Source organism: Ammospiza nelsoni, chromosome 3, assembly GCF_027579445.1.
Source record: "Ammospiza nelsoni isolate bAmmNel1 chromosome 3, bAmmNel1.pri, whole genome shotgun sequence".
NCBI lineage: Eukaryota > Metazoa > Chordata > Aves > Passeriformes > Passerellidae > Ammospiza > Ammospiza nelsoni.
Genome location: NC_080635.1, coordinates 60,657,534 through 60,674,074, shown reverse-complemented (window position 1 = coordinate 60,674,074; position 16,541 = coordinate 60,657,534). Strand labels below are relative to the sequence as shown.

The following is a 16,541-nucleotide window of genomic DNA, read 5'->3' as shown; positions in this document are numbered from 1 at the left end:
GTAACTATCAGTGAAACAAATGAAACATTGCAGTGATTTATGGAAAGATGGGATAGTTACAGTAACTTCTTTCTTTTGTGTCCATGACACAGAAAAGAAAATAAGCAAAATTGTAGAACCATGGGGGTTTTACCTTTTAACATTATGGAAGTCATTGTAACAATACAGGTGAGTTAGGAAAGCGTAATTTCAAAATATATTTAATGTCATAGCTCATGAGCCACAAATGGAGCATCATATTTAGTACAGTCTGTCCTGTACCTTATATAGTTTTGAAAACTTGAGTGTGATGCTATTCACTGTTGTAACATGTATATACTATTCAGAGTATAGGATATTATCATTGGTGTGTTGAGTATGTGGTCTGGCTAACTAATCAGTTGAACACTGCAGAGCATTCTACTAAAGGGAAATCCTAGTTCAGCCCCATGTGTTTTGGTTTGTGTTGCTGTTTTTCCCTTTCCTACTTCTTGTGCAAATACAGGTTTTCTGACTTTGGCACAACTTTCACTTTTCTTAGAGCAGTATTTAAAAGTCATTGTGTCAATGTTCATTGTCAGATTATTTCCTCAGCAGGTGTGCAGTCAATGTTAAGAAAGACTGTAAAAATATCAGTTTCTTAATGGAGTATCACAAAATGGCATTTGCAAAGATGGGGCACTCACTGCAGTAAGGGGATGTGCTTCAGTCCTCATGTTTTGCCCTTGAAATGCAGCTTCTGTGTAGACATTACATAATAGAAATATCCTCCTTCACATAAATAACTAACCATGGTAATATGACTTTATTTGGAGAGACGTGGGTATAGTCAAAGGCATCCTGTGTTGTATGCATAAATACCATTAAAATGATGAGGGAGCAGGCTAAACATTTATCAAGCAATTTTCCACAATGAACGTTGTAATAGAAATTAATGCAATTTGTGTGACACAAGTTGCTGTCAAAACAAAATGCGGAATTTAGAGTTTTATTTGATGGATTTACTTACATTTTAAAGTACAACTACTTACTGCATTTTTAAAAATCTTCTTTATTTTAAGTTATTGCATCTACTTCTAGGAAATGACATTTTGTTTGAAATCAGTAAAGTGTCTGAGAATAAGGAGTAATTGTTGTTCTTCAACTTCTAGTGCAGTCAGCTGTCCATATTCAGAGATGAACTTGAACAAAGAAAGCCTCTTACCCGACCGATTGAGTGGGGAGATGCCTGCAGCCAGTCCCATCCCCAGAAACAGAAAAGTGGAAACAAATGAAAGATGCACCTCTCCTGTAATCAGGTAATTATGATTGAAGCAATGTCCATAACTAACAGCAATATTTTATTTCTGTGTTCTCCAATGCGATTTATAACTGTGTAATGACTGAATGGTTTCAGAAAGGCCTGCCCATTTATCTACATTTTCATTTACAGGGAAGAACAATATTTTTTTCAATGCTTATCAAAAAGGTCATGGAGCTGTCAAAGACTGATACTGATTTTACTGTCTATGGCTTAACAAGAGTTTGGTTTCATCTTCAGTGTAACTATCCAGACTACTAAGTGGTTAATTGGAATGTAAAATTGAATGTTGACCAGTTGGTTTCCCTTTAGAAAATTATTTCTTTTTGTTCCTTTTGTTTGCTGTAGTGGTGTTATTGATGTGACTTTAAATTAATGTAGCTCTTTGAAGAACAGCCACTATTATGTCTTTACAGTGGGAGTGAGGAATCAAATTACTGGAAGTGAGTTTTGCAAGAATAATGTTGAAGTCTGTAGCTGAAGCTTTTAAACAGGAGCACTGGGAAAAAACAAAGGAGTGTGATACCAAGATGATTATTTTCAGATGATTGTTTTATCTCAGAAATCGTGGATATTGATTCCTGTGCTTATTTTGGGCTATAGGGAAAAATAGATAATTTAAGAAGGAAAGGGAAAGGGAGAAGGGGAAGGGAGAAGGGGAAGGGAAAGGAAAGGAAGAGAGGCTTTCCCTTCTTTTCAAGAGTTACATTAATGTAATTGTGAAAGCGCGAATGTTGTGAAATGTGAAAAGATTTCCAGTTCCCACTGTAATGACCACATATTTTCAATAGATTGTATTTTAAATTGCCATCTCAAAGACAGTTTCAGCTTCATGCTTTAAAACCCAGAATGTTCCTCTGTCTAAGAGTTCTGCCTGATGTGATTGTTATAAATGTAGGATTTTAGAAATCTGAAGTGACTTAATTACTCCCTGGCAGGTAGCCTGCTTACCATTACAGTGAATCCACTGGCACTCTGAGCAAAGTCCTCAGTGGCAGGGACTGTGTCAAGTGCTGCTTTTTTCATTGCCAATTAAGAGGCTGCACAGAACACATTAAAGGCTGCACAGCGATTGTTATGGGAGAGAAGGTATAGGAGAAAAATAATACCCGAAAGTGTTCTTGTGTAACAAATATTTGAAGTGGACAGCTTATTATCAGAAGTAATATTAGGCAAATTCTGTTCCTGTTTAATTGTCTAATCATTTTACCATTGACTTAATAGAGAAGAGAGTTCTTTATTTTGATTTCTGAAAATGCCATGTATACAGTTTTTTTTTTAGTGGCAAGTAAAAAAACTTCTCTGTATTTCTTAACCAAAAAACCACCTTGGATGTTTTCAGTTTCCTTTTTGTGCATAGAGAGAAAAATAAATTAAACAGCTTTGCTGCTTCCACTTCTAAACATTTTGTTAATTTGTTTTAAACAGTGACAGAAAATGCCCCAGCCCTGGTCATGTAGGTATGAAATCTTCACCTCACAATCGACCATCAGGGAAAACTGTACCAGAAACAACCAAGCTGGAAGATGCAGAAAATAAATCTCCTTGCAAGAAGCCCCTGTTATGCAATGTGAAAGAAAAGAAGGCACCTGGGTAACTCTCAGTTCCTTTCAAAGTATTGAGTGTGTTTGGAGTCAGTTCAAAATGCAACTTACCAGGCAAAGCAGTCCAGTGTGATTTGTCTGTGGAATTCTTAGAAGCAGTGGGGAAGGAGATGGAAGCTCTTCAGCTCTCCTTATCTTAGAAATAGAGGGGAAGGGAGTATCACAGGGTGTATAAGAAATAAGTATATGTTAGAGGAGAGGAAAAATACAATACAATAATTGGAAATTGAGATTCTTCTTCCTAGGTTTGTGTCCAAATTATTTTATATATACAAATATGTACAAACATGGAAAAATGAAAAGTAATTATTTATCTTTCAGTATCTGGCATGTATTTTTGACAGAAAATGACATGAGAACTTTTTTATACTATAAATATTTTTCTCCAGAGCAAATTTGGAAACTATCTTTGAAGCTAAAAGTACACAGTTCAGTGTTTTCATGGGGATATGTGAGGCAATAGGATTCCCTACACTTTTAATTAGTTACAGTATCGCTACATTAATTTATTGACTATTTTCAAACAGAAATAGATGGCACCCTGGAAGAAGATGTCATTTGTTATATATTTACATGAGCTACATTATTTTGTGTTTATAATATATGAACTGTGTTAACAATATTAGTGTTTTGAGAGACAGAGACAGGAGAGTTGGTATTTTATGGTAAATAAAACAGCTCACAGTAAAACTGATGATTGAAATGGAACTGTTTTCTTAAGAGTTGGACTTTGGTGATCTTTATTTGGTCCCTTCCAACTCAGGATAATAAACAGCATTTACTAGTCATAGTCTAGTGAATTTAAACACCACAGAAAGGAAGATGGCTTCAAGTGTAATTTTGAAGTAACCTGTGTTAAAAAATAGTTGTAATTCATAATTTTTATCATACTTACAATAAATTCAAATTTTTTTTAGAAATATACTTTGGCTTTACAGACTGCCTCTTAAGATTAATTGAAGAAAAAAGTTTTTGTCTTTTATTTTTTTTGAGAGTGTTACCTTTAGAAGACTTAAAATAACCAATACTTGTGCTATCTGTTCACTGTGTTGAGTCAGTTTTATTAAGAGAATAGGTCTTGTGCCAGCTTTGAATTATCCAGAGACTTTGCATCTTGTATTTCAACTGTTTGAATACACTGATGACTGGCTGCATTTTATCATCTAGCTTTCCTCATTCATTATGTATCCAGCAAAGTCATGGAGGACTTTCAGTTGAATAATCTCCCTTTGAAAAAGGCATGAAAAATAATGTTCACAACATTAGGTATATATGAACTGCTGGGGTTATAAAATATTGAGCATCTGCTTATTGCAATACCCAGTGGATCTTTTTAGATGTGTATTCAAAGTACACATGCATAATTGAAGACATAGATACACACACTTGTGTGCTCTTTAGTTGCTGAGCTCACAGTGTGGATTTAATTATGTTTGACTTCAGTTCAATTGTGTATACCTTTGTATTCAAAGGTAATCTTCTATTTCATAGAATCCTTTCATTGAGGAACCAACCACAAATGATCCCAAACATAAGTTTTATTTTGTCATGTTAAATCTAAGTGGTACTCAGCTAATCTTGGTTCCACTTACTCTTTTTCTTTTCTCTCTCTATATTTTTTTCTCTATGCATCAAACAAGTATACTAGAAAATTTTGGTTTTCAAAAATATAATTATATACATAAATACTGCAGTGTGTCCCTCTGGAATGTTCCTGAGATTAAAAGTCAAGATAAAAATTATGCCTACAGCATATCCAATTTTAAAGTATCTTCAGAGTAGCAAAAGAATTTCACTGTAATAAAAATTCTATTCTGGAAATCTTTACAGTGAAGGAATCTGAACACTCAGACTTGGGAATCAAATTATACTGGCTCTTAAAAAAAATCTATTTGTCTCCCAGCCTCTTACCCAAAACCTTCAATTCATGATACAGTCATATTTAACTAATGAGGTCAAATTTCTGTATGTATGCTGCTATGAAAATTGCCCTTGAGAAAATAGGGAGGTACTTGTTTCCTCACAGGATTGGGTGATATCTCTTCCTTAGCTGAATTAGAAAGTTTTCTGTGTTTGTGGAGTTTGGAAAATAAGTTTTAAGTGAGTAAATCTTTCTGAGGAAGATACTGTGGAGAAGTCTTTTGTGGCACAAGACGTTGTGCCTGCTGTATGCATTCCTCTGCTATTGGTTGTCACACTATTATTATTTGTGTCCTGTCATACTAAAAAGGCTGGATTTCCTGATCTGCAGTGTTCATTTTGCACCATTACTAGTGTGATAATTGTATTTCTGTTGAAGTCAGTGAACCTGAAGCTCCTACTTGATTCAGTCACAAATGTTTTCTTGTATATAATATATAAATGGTATTCAATAATATAAATGTAAACAGTGGAATTAAATAGGTCTGTTTCTTCTATGGATTTGTGTTTTGAGCTTAGCTAATCTTGATGCCTAACAAAGTGTTAGGTGTACATCTGCTTTTCCTCTGTGATTTTGACATTTGTTAAGGTGTTCTTGACTCCTTCTGTGGTAGATAGTAAAGCATCAGTTCATACAGTAGTGAGATTTCTTGTAGACTTGACTCTAAGAATCATTCTGTTTGGTGTCTATTTTTAGAAAATGCTCATTATGTATTTGGTATCTCCGAGTGCTCTGAGTATCTGTGATGGTTTAGTAAGAATCAACCAAAGTGTTCTGAAATTCTTAAAAAGTCGAAGTAAGTAGACACATAATGTCATCAAATTAATATCACTTCACATTTGTAAGACACCAGGAAGTACCAGGAAATACATCTGGAAATGCCTTCTGAAGGCAGAGTTTGAAAAGGAACTTCCCAAGGGCTGACTTTAGGATGGGAATGTACACACCCCATACATCCCCACCTTGAGAAATTCTCTTATTTCCACATCTCTTGCCTGGTTTTTCTCAACAGGGGGAAAGACATTCCCTCTCTGCAAATTTTTGGGCTGGCAAGCTTAGGGAGCAGCTGGATAAGAAGTAATGCAAAAGCAGATGCAAAGGAATATAAATGTTTTTGGTGATATTTTTGGGATCATTAGCAGCTGCATAACAGGGTGTCAGTAACTGTACGGACAAGGAGTTGATGCCCTGTAGAGAAGAATGTTGGGCAGAGGAAAAGGAGTAAGTGTTGTTTCAGACAGCTCCTGCAAATGGGCTGCATAACCAGCCAGGCTTTGTAGGACACACAGATATATATGTGGGTTTCACTCTTCCCACCTTATGATGTGGACACATCCACTACCTCCATTTGTATATTTTCCAGTTTCAGTTATTAAGTCAAGTGTGTTGGTATGCTTTACATAATATTAGTTTACACTATTCTTGAGCCTTCTTTGCAAAATTCATGTCAGTAGTCATGCCATTCTGTGTAAGTCAGAAATAAGATCCTCTTTATTTATTTTATAATGATACAGCATCTTTTGTGTGGGAATCCTGGTGTGTCAGTAGTATTGCTAGCAAGAGATTTTATCATGCTCAGTGATTTTTATGATGTACTAATAAAAATTGAACATCTTCTTTTCCTCAGTGGAGTACTACAAACAAAGGATGCCATAAAGCACAAAGAGTGTGAAGATGAGGAGACAGAAAATAAGCTGCTCATTTCAAACGAAATCAAAGGTAAATTGGCAGTTCTTAATTTGTTTCAAATTAAAATCTGCAGAAGTGAAGAAGTTTGATGTCCCTTGAAATTCTCCTGAAACTGTATTGCGAATTATTTTCTACATTCGCTGTCTGTGTCCAAAAACACTTTCAGCACTATGTCCTGGTCTGGGGCAAATTTGGAAGGAATTTCCAAAGGGATGTTCCTTAAAGGGCAAAATTCAGCAACTCTTCCCCCTACCTGTTCAGGAGATTAGCTTGTAACCATCAAAGGTTTTTCCAAGAACTTTATCACAGGTGTAAGGATGGGTGCAAAATGAACAGCAATATAAAAATCTCATTTCAATGATGTTTTTCTACTGACTTTTCAAAATAGTTTATTAAACCAGTCTGAATTGTAAAGATATAAGATTCACTTATTGCCTTGAAAATATATTGAAATTTAAAGTACTTACACATTACAGATACAATGCAAAATTAAGGTGTCTTATTTAACCCAGCCTCAGTCTTGTTGAGGGTGATGGCCAGATTGTGGCTCCTCATTGGTGAGACAGGAAAGTTCTCATATGGTCTCCAAAGGTTTCTTCCAATGTGGACTTTTCTTCTGTTCAGTGATTCTGAGTGGCTGTATGTACAGCTGTAGCAAAACTCTTGGCTGATCACAGATCCACTTGGACAGATGGAAGCAGCTGTTCATTAATAATTTTTATCCTCATTGTTTAGAAAGAATACAGCACAAATCCAGAATATCAGTCTTATATTTGCTGATTTTTTCATGTGTAAATCTTAGTACCAGGTTTGTTATTAGACCAAGTCAGTGCATTGTTGCAGTGCAGCTTTGCTGCAATTATTTTATTAACTGATACAAGGTCAATGCAAGTTATGTATCTTAATTTTCTAATCTTAATTCCTTGTATTTTTAGATTATTTTCTTCAGCAATTTTTTGTACAACAACACTTTGAAAGCTTTCATCAAAACTGAGTAATTGGCTTGAGTAACTGTTTCTTCAAGAGCTACATGTCTTGCCTTTTAAGTGAGCTCATCTCTGTAAAATGCAGGAAATTCTTTGAGACTGGTAGAGCTTGCATAAAGATAAAATTGAGGTAGTGGTTTATTTTTAAATATTTACCTCGTGTATTTTTTTTATCTTAAGACATTATTTATCTGCCAGTACTTTTCAGACAGATATGAGGCACTCTGGTGAATGTAAAATTTGAGAGATTCCATCTACTGTAGGAGCTGTGAAAAAACTGTATTAGTGTTATAGAAGAGACTTTTTAGTAATTTTAGCTATTTTGTTTCAGTGGGAAGGAAATATGCAGTTTTGATGTTAACTTTTGCATTGTTTGACACAAAAAAATTCAAGTAGTTGGGAACATTTTAAATTGTTCTTTTAATTCTAAGAAAGCTGGCCTGATTTTGTGAAGCATTTTGAGTTTGACAAAATTGACACCTCTGCTTGCTAGGTTCTTGCATAGTTAGATTTAGGAAAATAGAACATTTTCTTACATCATCGTCTGGAAAAATCTGTCCTTTTTAAACACATAATGATGTTATGTTATTATGTGTTTAAGTAGGATGGCACATTTAAACTGTAAGAGGAAAATGGATCATTAAAGTCTTGCTATCATGGTCATGGAAATCTCAAGATAAAATAATTGTGCATTTAGGAACTGTCACTGTTGGTACCTGTGCTTTTTGCCCTGTTTTTTTTTGGCATGTCACTTACCTTATTATTCTTCAGCCTACTTTTGCCATACTCACTTGACCAGTTCCCTACTGATAACTTTATAAAATGTGTACTACTGTCTTCCTTTGTTTGGAGAAAGATTATTTGGAGCTAAATAACTCTACTGAAATCACTGCCCATTCATACTAACTTTTTTATGGGCATAAATCTTGTGCTTAAAAACCTTACATATGCTAAGAGCTAGACCCATGCAGGAGGCACTGAGCAGTGTTAATGGTCTCTCATTAATGCAGAAAGTATTTGCCACTTACCTTCTATGAAATATAAGTTTATATTTTGTTCTGTGGTAACTCATTAGGAAGATAGAGATGAACTCTCAGAGAGAAGGATAACAAGGTGGTGTAAAGTAAGAACAACGTAAAGGCAGGATGCTGAAGCAAAATGTGATCAGAAAAGACATGGTTAAGATTTAAAACTGTGAACTTTGTGCATCTGGCTGCTGTCTTGTGGAGCTGGCAAGCAGATTTTCTTTCTTCACTTCAGTGCTTGAAGAAGCTGTGGTTCTGTGATGAAACTGGCTAATCTCTGGTTCACCTCAAGTTAATCTTCCAAATGTCCCAGTTGAGACATAACTTGGAATAGATCTCATATTTTCTGTGGCCCAGAAAGACAGATTGCCTCTCTATGGGAAGCAGAGCATGCAGAGTGAGAAATACTCCAGAGCATTCCATACTCCAGAGGATAGGGAAAACTTTTAACCGTCTGGTATTAGAGATATAGATTGTAGCCAAAGCGGTGTGTTCTGGGCTTCCTGTTACAAGGTTACCCACACTAAATCTAAATTTCCTCTTTTTTGCTGTTGTGGTTTTATCTGCCATAGGGCTAGGGACTTTTATTTTTAATTTCTTCAATTTAGTTGAGTGAAATGTACTTTACATGGTCCACTGGTGCTCTTTGCCTTGCCTGTGAGGCAGATACTACACTGCCTGAGAATGCTGCTCATTATTTTGCCTGTACCTATGTGCTGTTGTGTGCATGCATATATTTATATATGTGAATACAGGGTGTGATTTGTGTGGTATTTTCTTCACACAGCATTACAGTCTGCTATTTATTATTTATGTGGCACTATCAACATATTGCATGTTTTGTGAATGAAAGGAAAAAATAGCTGAACACTTAACATTTCCAACTCTTGAGAGACCTTGTCTAGAAGGAAAAGATGAGAGGGTAAGGATAGGGAGGGGATTTGAGGAACAATTAGAAAGATACTGTTCTGTAAAATATGCTTTACATTTTTCTACCTTTTACATTCCTTTCTCACTGAGATTTTTATTAGTATTAGAGGCTCTAAGGAGCATTTGTAACACAACAGTGAAGTGTAAAAAGACATTTAGGGAACTCTCTTTGAAGAATGGGAGTGTAATGGTAATAAAATATTAAGGAGTCTATTTTAAAAGAAATGAATGAGTGGGCTGACAGTGCTGACTAAATGGCTTAAGAGTCAACTTCAGAATAATAGGCATTAATAAGAAATGAGGATAGATCTTGAAAGTAACAAAAAACTAGGCTCGAGGAGCAGAACAACACAAGCAAATGTGGTAACATCCTATATTAGGTGTATTATAGACCAGCCCCACTGTGCTGGCAAAAATCCATAATGGGAATTTGTGCCCTAGTTGTTGGGTGCAAATGTGTGAAAACTAGAACATTGTGGTTAATAGCAGCTTCTCAAAAGTGAAAGTAGAATGAAACTGCAACAGAAATGAACAATCCCAACAAAAATAGCATAGGGATTTGTGAGTAACTGTATGAACCATGTCATTAAGGAATATTAGGCATTAAGAGTGTACATTGTTGGCTGTTCCTTAAGAAGTGAATTTCAGAGGTTTTCCACAATCAGAGTTGGCAATTGGGAAGTACTTGGGCCTGAGTTCAGAGAGCAGGCGTGCTGCTTTTGCATTGCCAATGGATCTAAATGAGTAGGGATGTCATATGCAGTTTGACATCATTTGAGGTATCACTCTTCACTCTTTCCTGCTGCACACATCTGCAGCTGCTGCTTTTTTCCAGACATCAGCAGCGTGTGTCTGAAGGCAGCCTCCCACCAGTGCATTACCTTTGGGGACAGTGGGATGGGAGATCATTCCTTCCAATACCGATGAGTGAGATAAAATGCAGCACGGAGGAGTTTAATGTTATTTTCCAAACAAAACATTCAATTAAAGTGGAAGCAGAGAATTTGCGGACATTTGCGTTTTTTCCTCAGAAGAACTGAAAAACATTTTGTTGTGGATGAGCCATAAATGTTGTGTGGGCTGGGACTGTATAACTGATTCACTTGGAATTTTGTAGCAGTGCAGTGCTGCTTTTGATTTTCTAACAGCTCAACCGCAAAATTAAGTTAATTCTTGTATTGCTGTACTACTATTAAATATTAGTGTCATTTATTGTACCAAAATATTTTAAATTGTTTGACCTGTGGTGTGTTATGTTAACAGATCTGATGGCATGGAATTGTGTTGTGTTGAAAGAGACTTCTTCCATGTAGGAGTAGTTATATTTATAGAGAGCCAATATGATGATAGTCATACTAGTGGAAGAACAGTCATGGCACTTCCAATTCTGGTTTGGCATTCATGGCATTTTACTATTCAAGCAAAACTGTACAGCTTGTGTAGGGAGGCCCATGAATAGAAATGAATGTGCTTTTCCCATGACTGATCTCATCATTGAGGATTTAATTCGTGTTTCCTGTTGCTGAAGATGTTGAAGAACCCAACACGCAGAGGCTTCTCTCCCAACCAGTTATCGTGTCTTCTAAGTTGCAAATCCCTGGCCTGCCCTTGCGCTGGGAACAGCAGAGCAAGCTCCTTCCAAGTGTGGCTGGGATCCCAGCCAGCAAAGTTTCTAAGTGGAGTACAGATGAGGTAGGTTCCCTCTTTGTCTTCTGTCTTACTACCACTGTCTATGAAGTCTGATTTAGAGCTTTAGATTATCTCCATAGATTAAGAATAGTACATGACTACTCAGAGGATTAGACTCAGGCAAATCTAATGTAAGTGATCCCTAAAATGCTCATCCTGCTGCCATCCAGCTCCAGAAGCAGAAGTATTCATTCATATGCGTATTGATGCAGATAAATATGTGTGTATGTATATATATAAAAGCATATTCACTGGTGTTCTAAAGAGAAATGGTAAATGTATGGTCCAGCATATCAAGTGCTCATGGTCTCCACTACCAACATCTAGTCCCCACACAAACATTCTGGAGGAATGGACCCCAGTGTAGGGGTCTGCATGGAGCAAGCAGCTATTCCTTGTGCATAGTTTGGATGTGGCACACTGCTTTGGAGAGAGATTATACAGTGCAGAGAGGAACTGTATGGATATGGTCAGGCCATAGCACCTGATTTTAAGATTAGAGCCTCTGTTTGGGTATGTAGCAATGCTTGGGCAGACAGAATCTCATAATTGCTTTACTTTCACAAGTACCTGTGACTGTTCTCTGCACCCGAGGCAGTTGGATCTCATTTAATCAGAGAACAAAAGAAGCATGACTCTATGCACTTACAGAACAAGGTGGAACACCTAATATGAGACTGTAAAAACAATAGCTAAAAGACTTTAATGATTGTCAGCCTTAAAGACTATTTTGAGAAAATATGAGTCTAACTAAATCTTTTGTTGTATGCTTTGGTGGCAGGTCTCTGAATTTATACGAAGTTTACCAGGATGTGAAGAACATGGCAAGGTGTTTAAAGATGAGGTGCGTAAAAAAGGACAGAGACAAGAAAGCTTGGTAGAAATACATACAAATTAGTAGAATGAAGTGTATGGAATCAGAGAATCAGGGTTAGAAGAGCTCTTTAAAATATTAGGTCTAATCCTCCAACCTAGCGCTATCCCTCTAGCCTCCAAACCTTGCCAATCAGCACCAGACCCAGATGCCTCTTAAACTCTTCCAGGGATGGTGACTCCGCCGCCTCCTGGGACAACCCATTTCAGTGCCACATTGTTTAAAGTCAGATGCAAATGTATGGAAGATTAGGTTGGTTTTCAGGTCATGAAATAGGAAGAAAGTAAAGAGAAAACCAGCCAAGTGTCAGCCAGGTATTTTTCCATCTTTGTTCCTGGCAATTGAAATTACTTACAAACTTTTTGATTTACTACTGTTCTCTCTTGGTCTGATTGGACAAGATTTGTAAGCAAGGATGTTATTTTAGTTCTCCAGGATGTTAATAAGTAAAACAAAGCAGAACAGTAGTTTGAGATAACCGCCCCTTAAAACTCCTTGCATCTTGTCTCATCACATTTAGCTATTGATGCTCTTCCTCCTGATATAGCCAATTTATGAATGTGATTTAACTCAGCAGTGAGAAGATCTGAAGGTTCTGATGAGGTTCAAAGGAGCATGTACTCACTTTGTGAGCATGTCAGGTGTGCATTTCTGTCATCTGAGATTGTTTTTCCAAAGTTGTCATTAGGAATGGATAGGGTTTTAGATACATTAGGCCTTATAAACTAGATTGTCTTTTTTTTTTTTTCTGCTCAGAGTTTTGTTATTCCTTAATGTTAATGCTTAGCTTCAAGAAGGCAGTTTGATCACAGATGCCAGAGTGATCAGGTGCTTATCCCAGCCAGACAACCTGAATGGGCAGAGTCAGCCAGCCTTTCAAGTGAAGAATAATTTTGCTGCTTAAACTTGGGAAGGCACCTCCTGAGGAAAATGCATACAAATGGCCCTGCTAATCTCCTGCAACAGAAGCTTTCAGGCTGTGCTGTAGACTGTAATGACTATTACAGCTGCTTATCAAAGGACTGAGAGGCTGCATCTCTGGGCATTTGGCACTAGCTCAGATGTTGAGCATTTTAGTATTCAAGCCTGGATTGTTCCCTATGTCACTTAGGGTGTCTCATCAATTAATTTAGAAATAAAAGTTGGCATATTGCTAATCAAGTCAGCAAACAGCAAGTGCCACAGAGATGCTGAATTCTTAACACTTTCATTCTCAGAGGTGTGAGAAAATATTTCCCTTCTCTAGGATTCAGCCTCTCAGGCTTTGTCTGTGACTAGTAAATTAAATGTCCCCCACTGAGGTCAATGAGGTCATTGAGGCATGGACTGGCTGACATCAGGAGGTAGAAGATGCTGGTTCAAACTTCTATATGGAAATGAACCTTCAGCCTGCTTCTGTTAAGATGCTTCAGCTTTTTATTTGGGGGGCCCCAAGTTCACACACTTTAAGTTCTGAGCCCACCAAGTCTGGCTTTAGATACCTAAGTGATCAAAAGCTTAGATAGGAAATGTTGGCCCCATTGAAGCCCCTGAAGTGAGGACCCTGGGGGCTCTTCCTGTTGGGATTTAGCACTCCTGCTGAGAGAGTGATTTGCTTACAGGAGAATGTTCATTTGTAAAGTTTAGTAAAATATCAACAATACAAATTAAAAATATTCTGTGTTTTGAAATGTTCTGTTATGTTTGTGTCCAAGAGGCAGTTTTATTAGCCTTGCCCCTATTTTCATCTGGGATCAAATTAATTTCAATTTGCTATTTAGTGAGCAGAGAAGTGTTGGTCTGAAGGGGATTCCAGCTCTATAGCTGGGAGAGAGATCCAGAAGCTTCTCCTATGGATGCTGGCATAAAACGAATAGCTAAGATGTTTAAAAGCATTGCTGTGCTTCAGTATAGTTGAATTACACTTAATTTACCCTCTTTACCCTTCAATAGGTTTTATATTGTCAGTATGAAAATGAGAAACGTTTAGCTGAAAATTAGCCAGACGGTTGTTTTTGAGCAGAAGAAGATCATCCTGTTCTCTTAGACTAGCTGATCTGTCTGAAGGTTGAAATCAAAGCTCCTGAAAGCATTTGAAAGTGCTTGTATTCAGCCAGTCCTTAACTTTGTCTGAAGTTGCTGGGACTTTTCTTTTCATGTTTTCTGAAACTTATACTGCTGCACTGTCAAATCTATTAATAGCTTTGTGTGTTTTTCTTTTAAAGCAAATTGATGGAGAAGCATTCCTGCTAATGACCCAATCAGACATAGTCAAAATAATGAGCATTAAACTGGGACCAGCCCTAAAAATCTTTAATTCCATTCTGATGTTCAAAGCTGCAGAGAAAAATTCACACAATGAACTTTGAAGATAATGGAAAATGTGCACGAACTGGCTTTCTCCACTGGAGCTCATGTTTTATTCAAAGCACAAAGACTCACTAGAAGTGTTGAGTAAGGACTCTCAGAAAGGAAGAAACTGAAGTTCAGCACTCGTGGACTATTTATAATCTCCTGGAGCCAGTACACATCTGAATCCTTCTGGGAAGTGTTCAAGCTTTTGAGAAGGTACTGTGTGACACCCGAGTCAGCTGGTCTCATTTACCAAACTAATGGCGCTAATTCTCCATGGATGGTTAGGATACCTAACTCTCTCTGGACATCAAGAAAACCTTCCTTAATTATTTATGCTGTATTATATAAGGGAACGTTAATATTTTCTAAGGATTCTTGAATTGTACTTCATGTACCCATTTTACTTTTCAGAAGCTTTTACTTCATTTTATCAAAATAAAAACTGATCAGCCAAAAATTAGGCTACAGGTAGCCAGATGAGACTGTTACGGCTAATGTGTATTTGTGCCATAGTTTGAAAATGAAACACTTAATGTTACATATGTGACACTTTATGCTACAGCATATTACTTTACAGATAATAAAACTGTCTGTTTGCTTGTAACAAAACAAACCTTGTTGGGGTTGAAATTATAATGCTTTTTTGATAACTGAATGTTTTTACTTTTGCACGATTACAAAGCTGTTACGTGAGTTTTGCCACCAGCATCTTTCATGTATTTTATCAAAAGACCAGTATAGAGAAGGCTGCAACTGAAAAATAAAGTTTGACTTCATAGAAGATTTTTGTTTATGCTGCACAATAGAGTCCCAGCCATTTATATGGAGTCTGTTACAGTCCATCAGAACATGGAAGAAAATAGGAGTAATTTGAGGCAAGGAAATTAGCAGAAAAGAAAATACATTCAATTGTGTCTGCACTTCCCAGTCTTCAGCATAGTTACCACAACAATGGAGAAAAACTGTGCTCAAGCTAGGACTGCTACCCTGGTTTCATATTCTACAGCGGTTTGCTTTCCCAGGGGTGGGAGAATTATTTTTCTCACCACTTTCTAGCTGAAAACTCTGATTTGTAAATGGATAAGGCATATGGAGAAAGGCAAAGCACAGGGAAAAGGATACTTAAATGCTTGTGGTGCACCGGCACATGCTAGGTGTAAAATACATGCAATTCACCAGGTCATTAGCAGGCTGCAGATGCCACCAGCAGGTACTGAGGTGAGGCAACCTCCTTTCTTGGAGGATTACTATAGGGAAAGTCGTTGCACGTGGTATATATACATGCAAGATGTAAACCAGATGCACTTTATATGGGAGAAAGCCTAGCTACCTGTATACTGAGGACTGCTCCAGAATTACTTTGCAAGAAGAGAGAGAAGAGTTGGATCAGGTTTTTGGCAGCCCTCTGTTCAGTGCTGCAGTGGGCAGTTGCTCAGCTGTGGAACTGAGAACAAACAGAACATCCCCATTGCACAGAGCTGGGAGAATGTTACATCTTCCCACAGATTTTGCTAGGCTTTTCTTTGGCTGGAGTTCTTAAGTTTTCACTCTCTGTGTCCCTTCCAGATCATGTAGGTGACTGGTTCCTGCCATAATATGAGGTGAAACAGGGTCAGTATTAAGTAAGTTGCATTGCTCTGTTAATTTCCTCCCATAGCATTGCATAAATAATATTTTCACATTTTGTTCAATATGTGTACGTTCAAATTGCACTCTTATTGTACTACAATACAAATAAAACCTGAACTGGAGCCTCTGTTACCTTTGTGTGTGCCCAGGAGTCCCAGATGAACCCAGCTGCTCCTGATGGGTGTGTGTGTGTGGAGTGATTTCTCACTGTAGCTCAGTGCAGCCAGTAGTTTTAAAAGAGCAACTTAGCTACTGCTGTGTGCCCTCTCCCTCAACACTTACTCCCAAAGCTCACATCCCCCTGGCCACTACAATCAGAATGCCATTTATAGCCCTGGACTTTGTCACCAGCAGCACCTGAAGTTGCACAGGCAGGACTGTAAATAGCTAAATTCTTCTGTTTTCTTTCATTGTCTCCTTCTGTGTAGTTTATTTTCCTCTACCCTCTGTGTCTGTCCTGTGTGCCAGGTCTACAGCCTGCAGTGATAACCAACAAAGAGATCTGCAGCTCAACAGAGATTACCTGGGGATGTTAGCACCTCACTGGATTTTTATTTACAACTACTTACAAAGTACTGTGG

At 37.3% G+C, this 16,541-nt stretch overlaps 1 protein-coding gene across 6 annotated transcripts in view; it reads left to right on the top strand.

The window, feature by feature from the left end:
• The window catches only part of L3MBTL3 (L3MBTL histone methyl-lysine binding protein 3), a 77,877-nt gene extending 61,800 nt beyond the window's left edge, over positions 1-16,077 (top strand). For all 6 annotated transcript variants that reach the window (XM_059468545.1, XM_059468548.1, XM_059468544.1 and 3 more), the window contains exons 17-22: positions 1,131-1,277; positions 2,708-2,872; positions 6,432-6,523; positions 10,963-11,126; positions 11,905-11,967; positions 14,202-16,077. In XM_059468545.1, the coding sequence (XP_059324528.1) occupies positions 1,131-1,277; positions 2,708-2,872; positions 6,432-6,523; positions 10,963-11,126; positions 11,905-11,967; positions 14,202-14,345 (775 nt within the window). In that variant the 3' untranslated portion in view covers positions 14,346-16,077. The remainder of the gene's footprint in view (positions 1-1,130; positions 1,278-2,707; positions 2,873-6,431; positions 6,524-10,962; positions 11,127-11,904; positions 11,968-14,201) is intronic.
• The last annotated feature ends 464 nt before the right edge of the window (positions 16,078-16,541 follow it).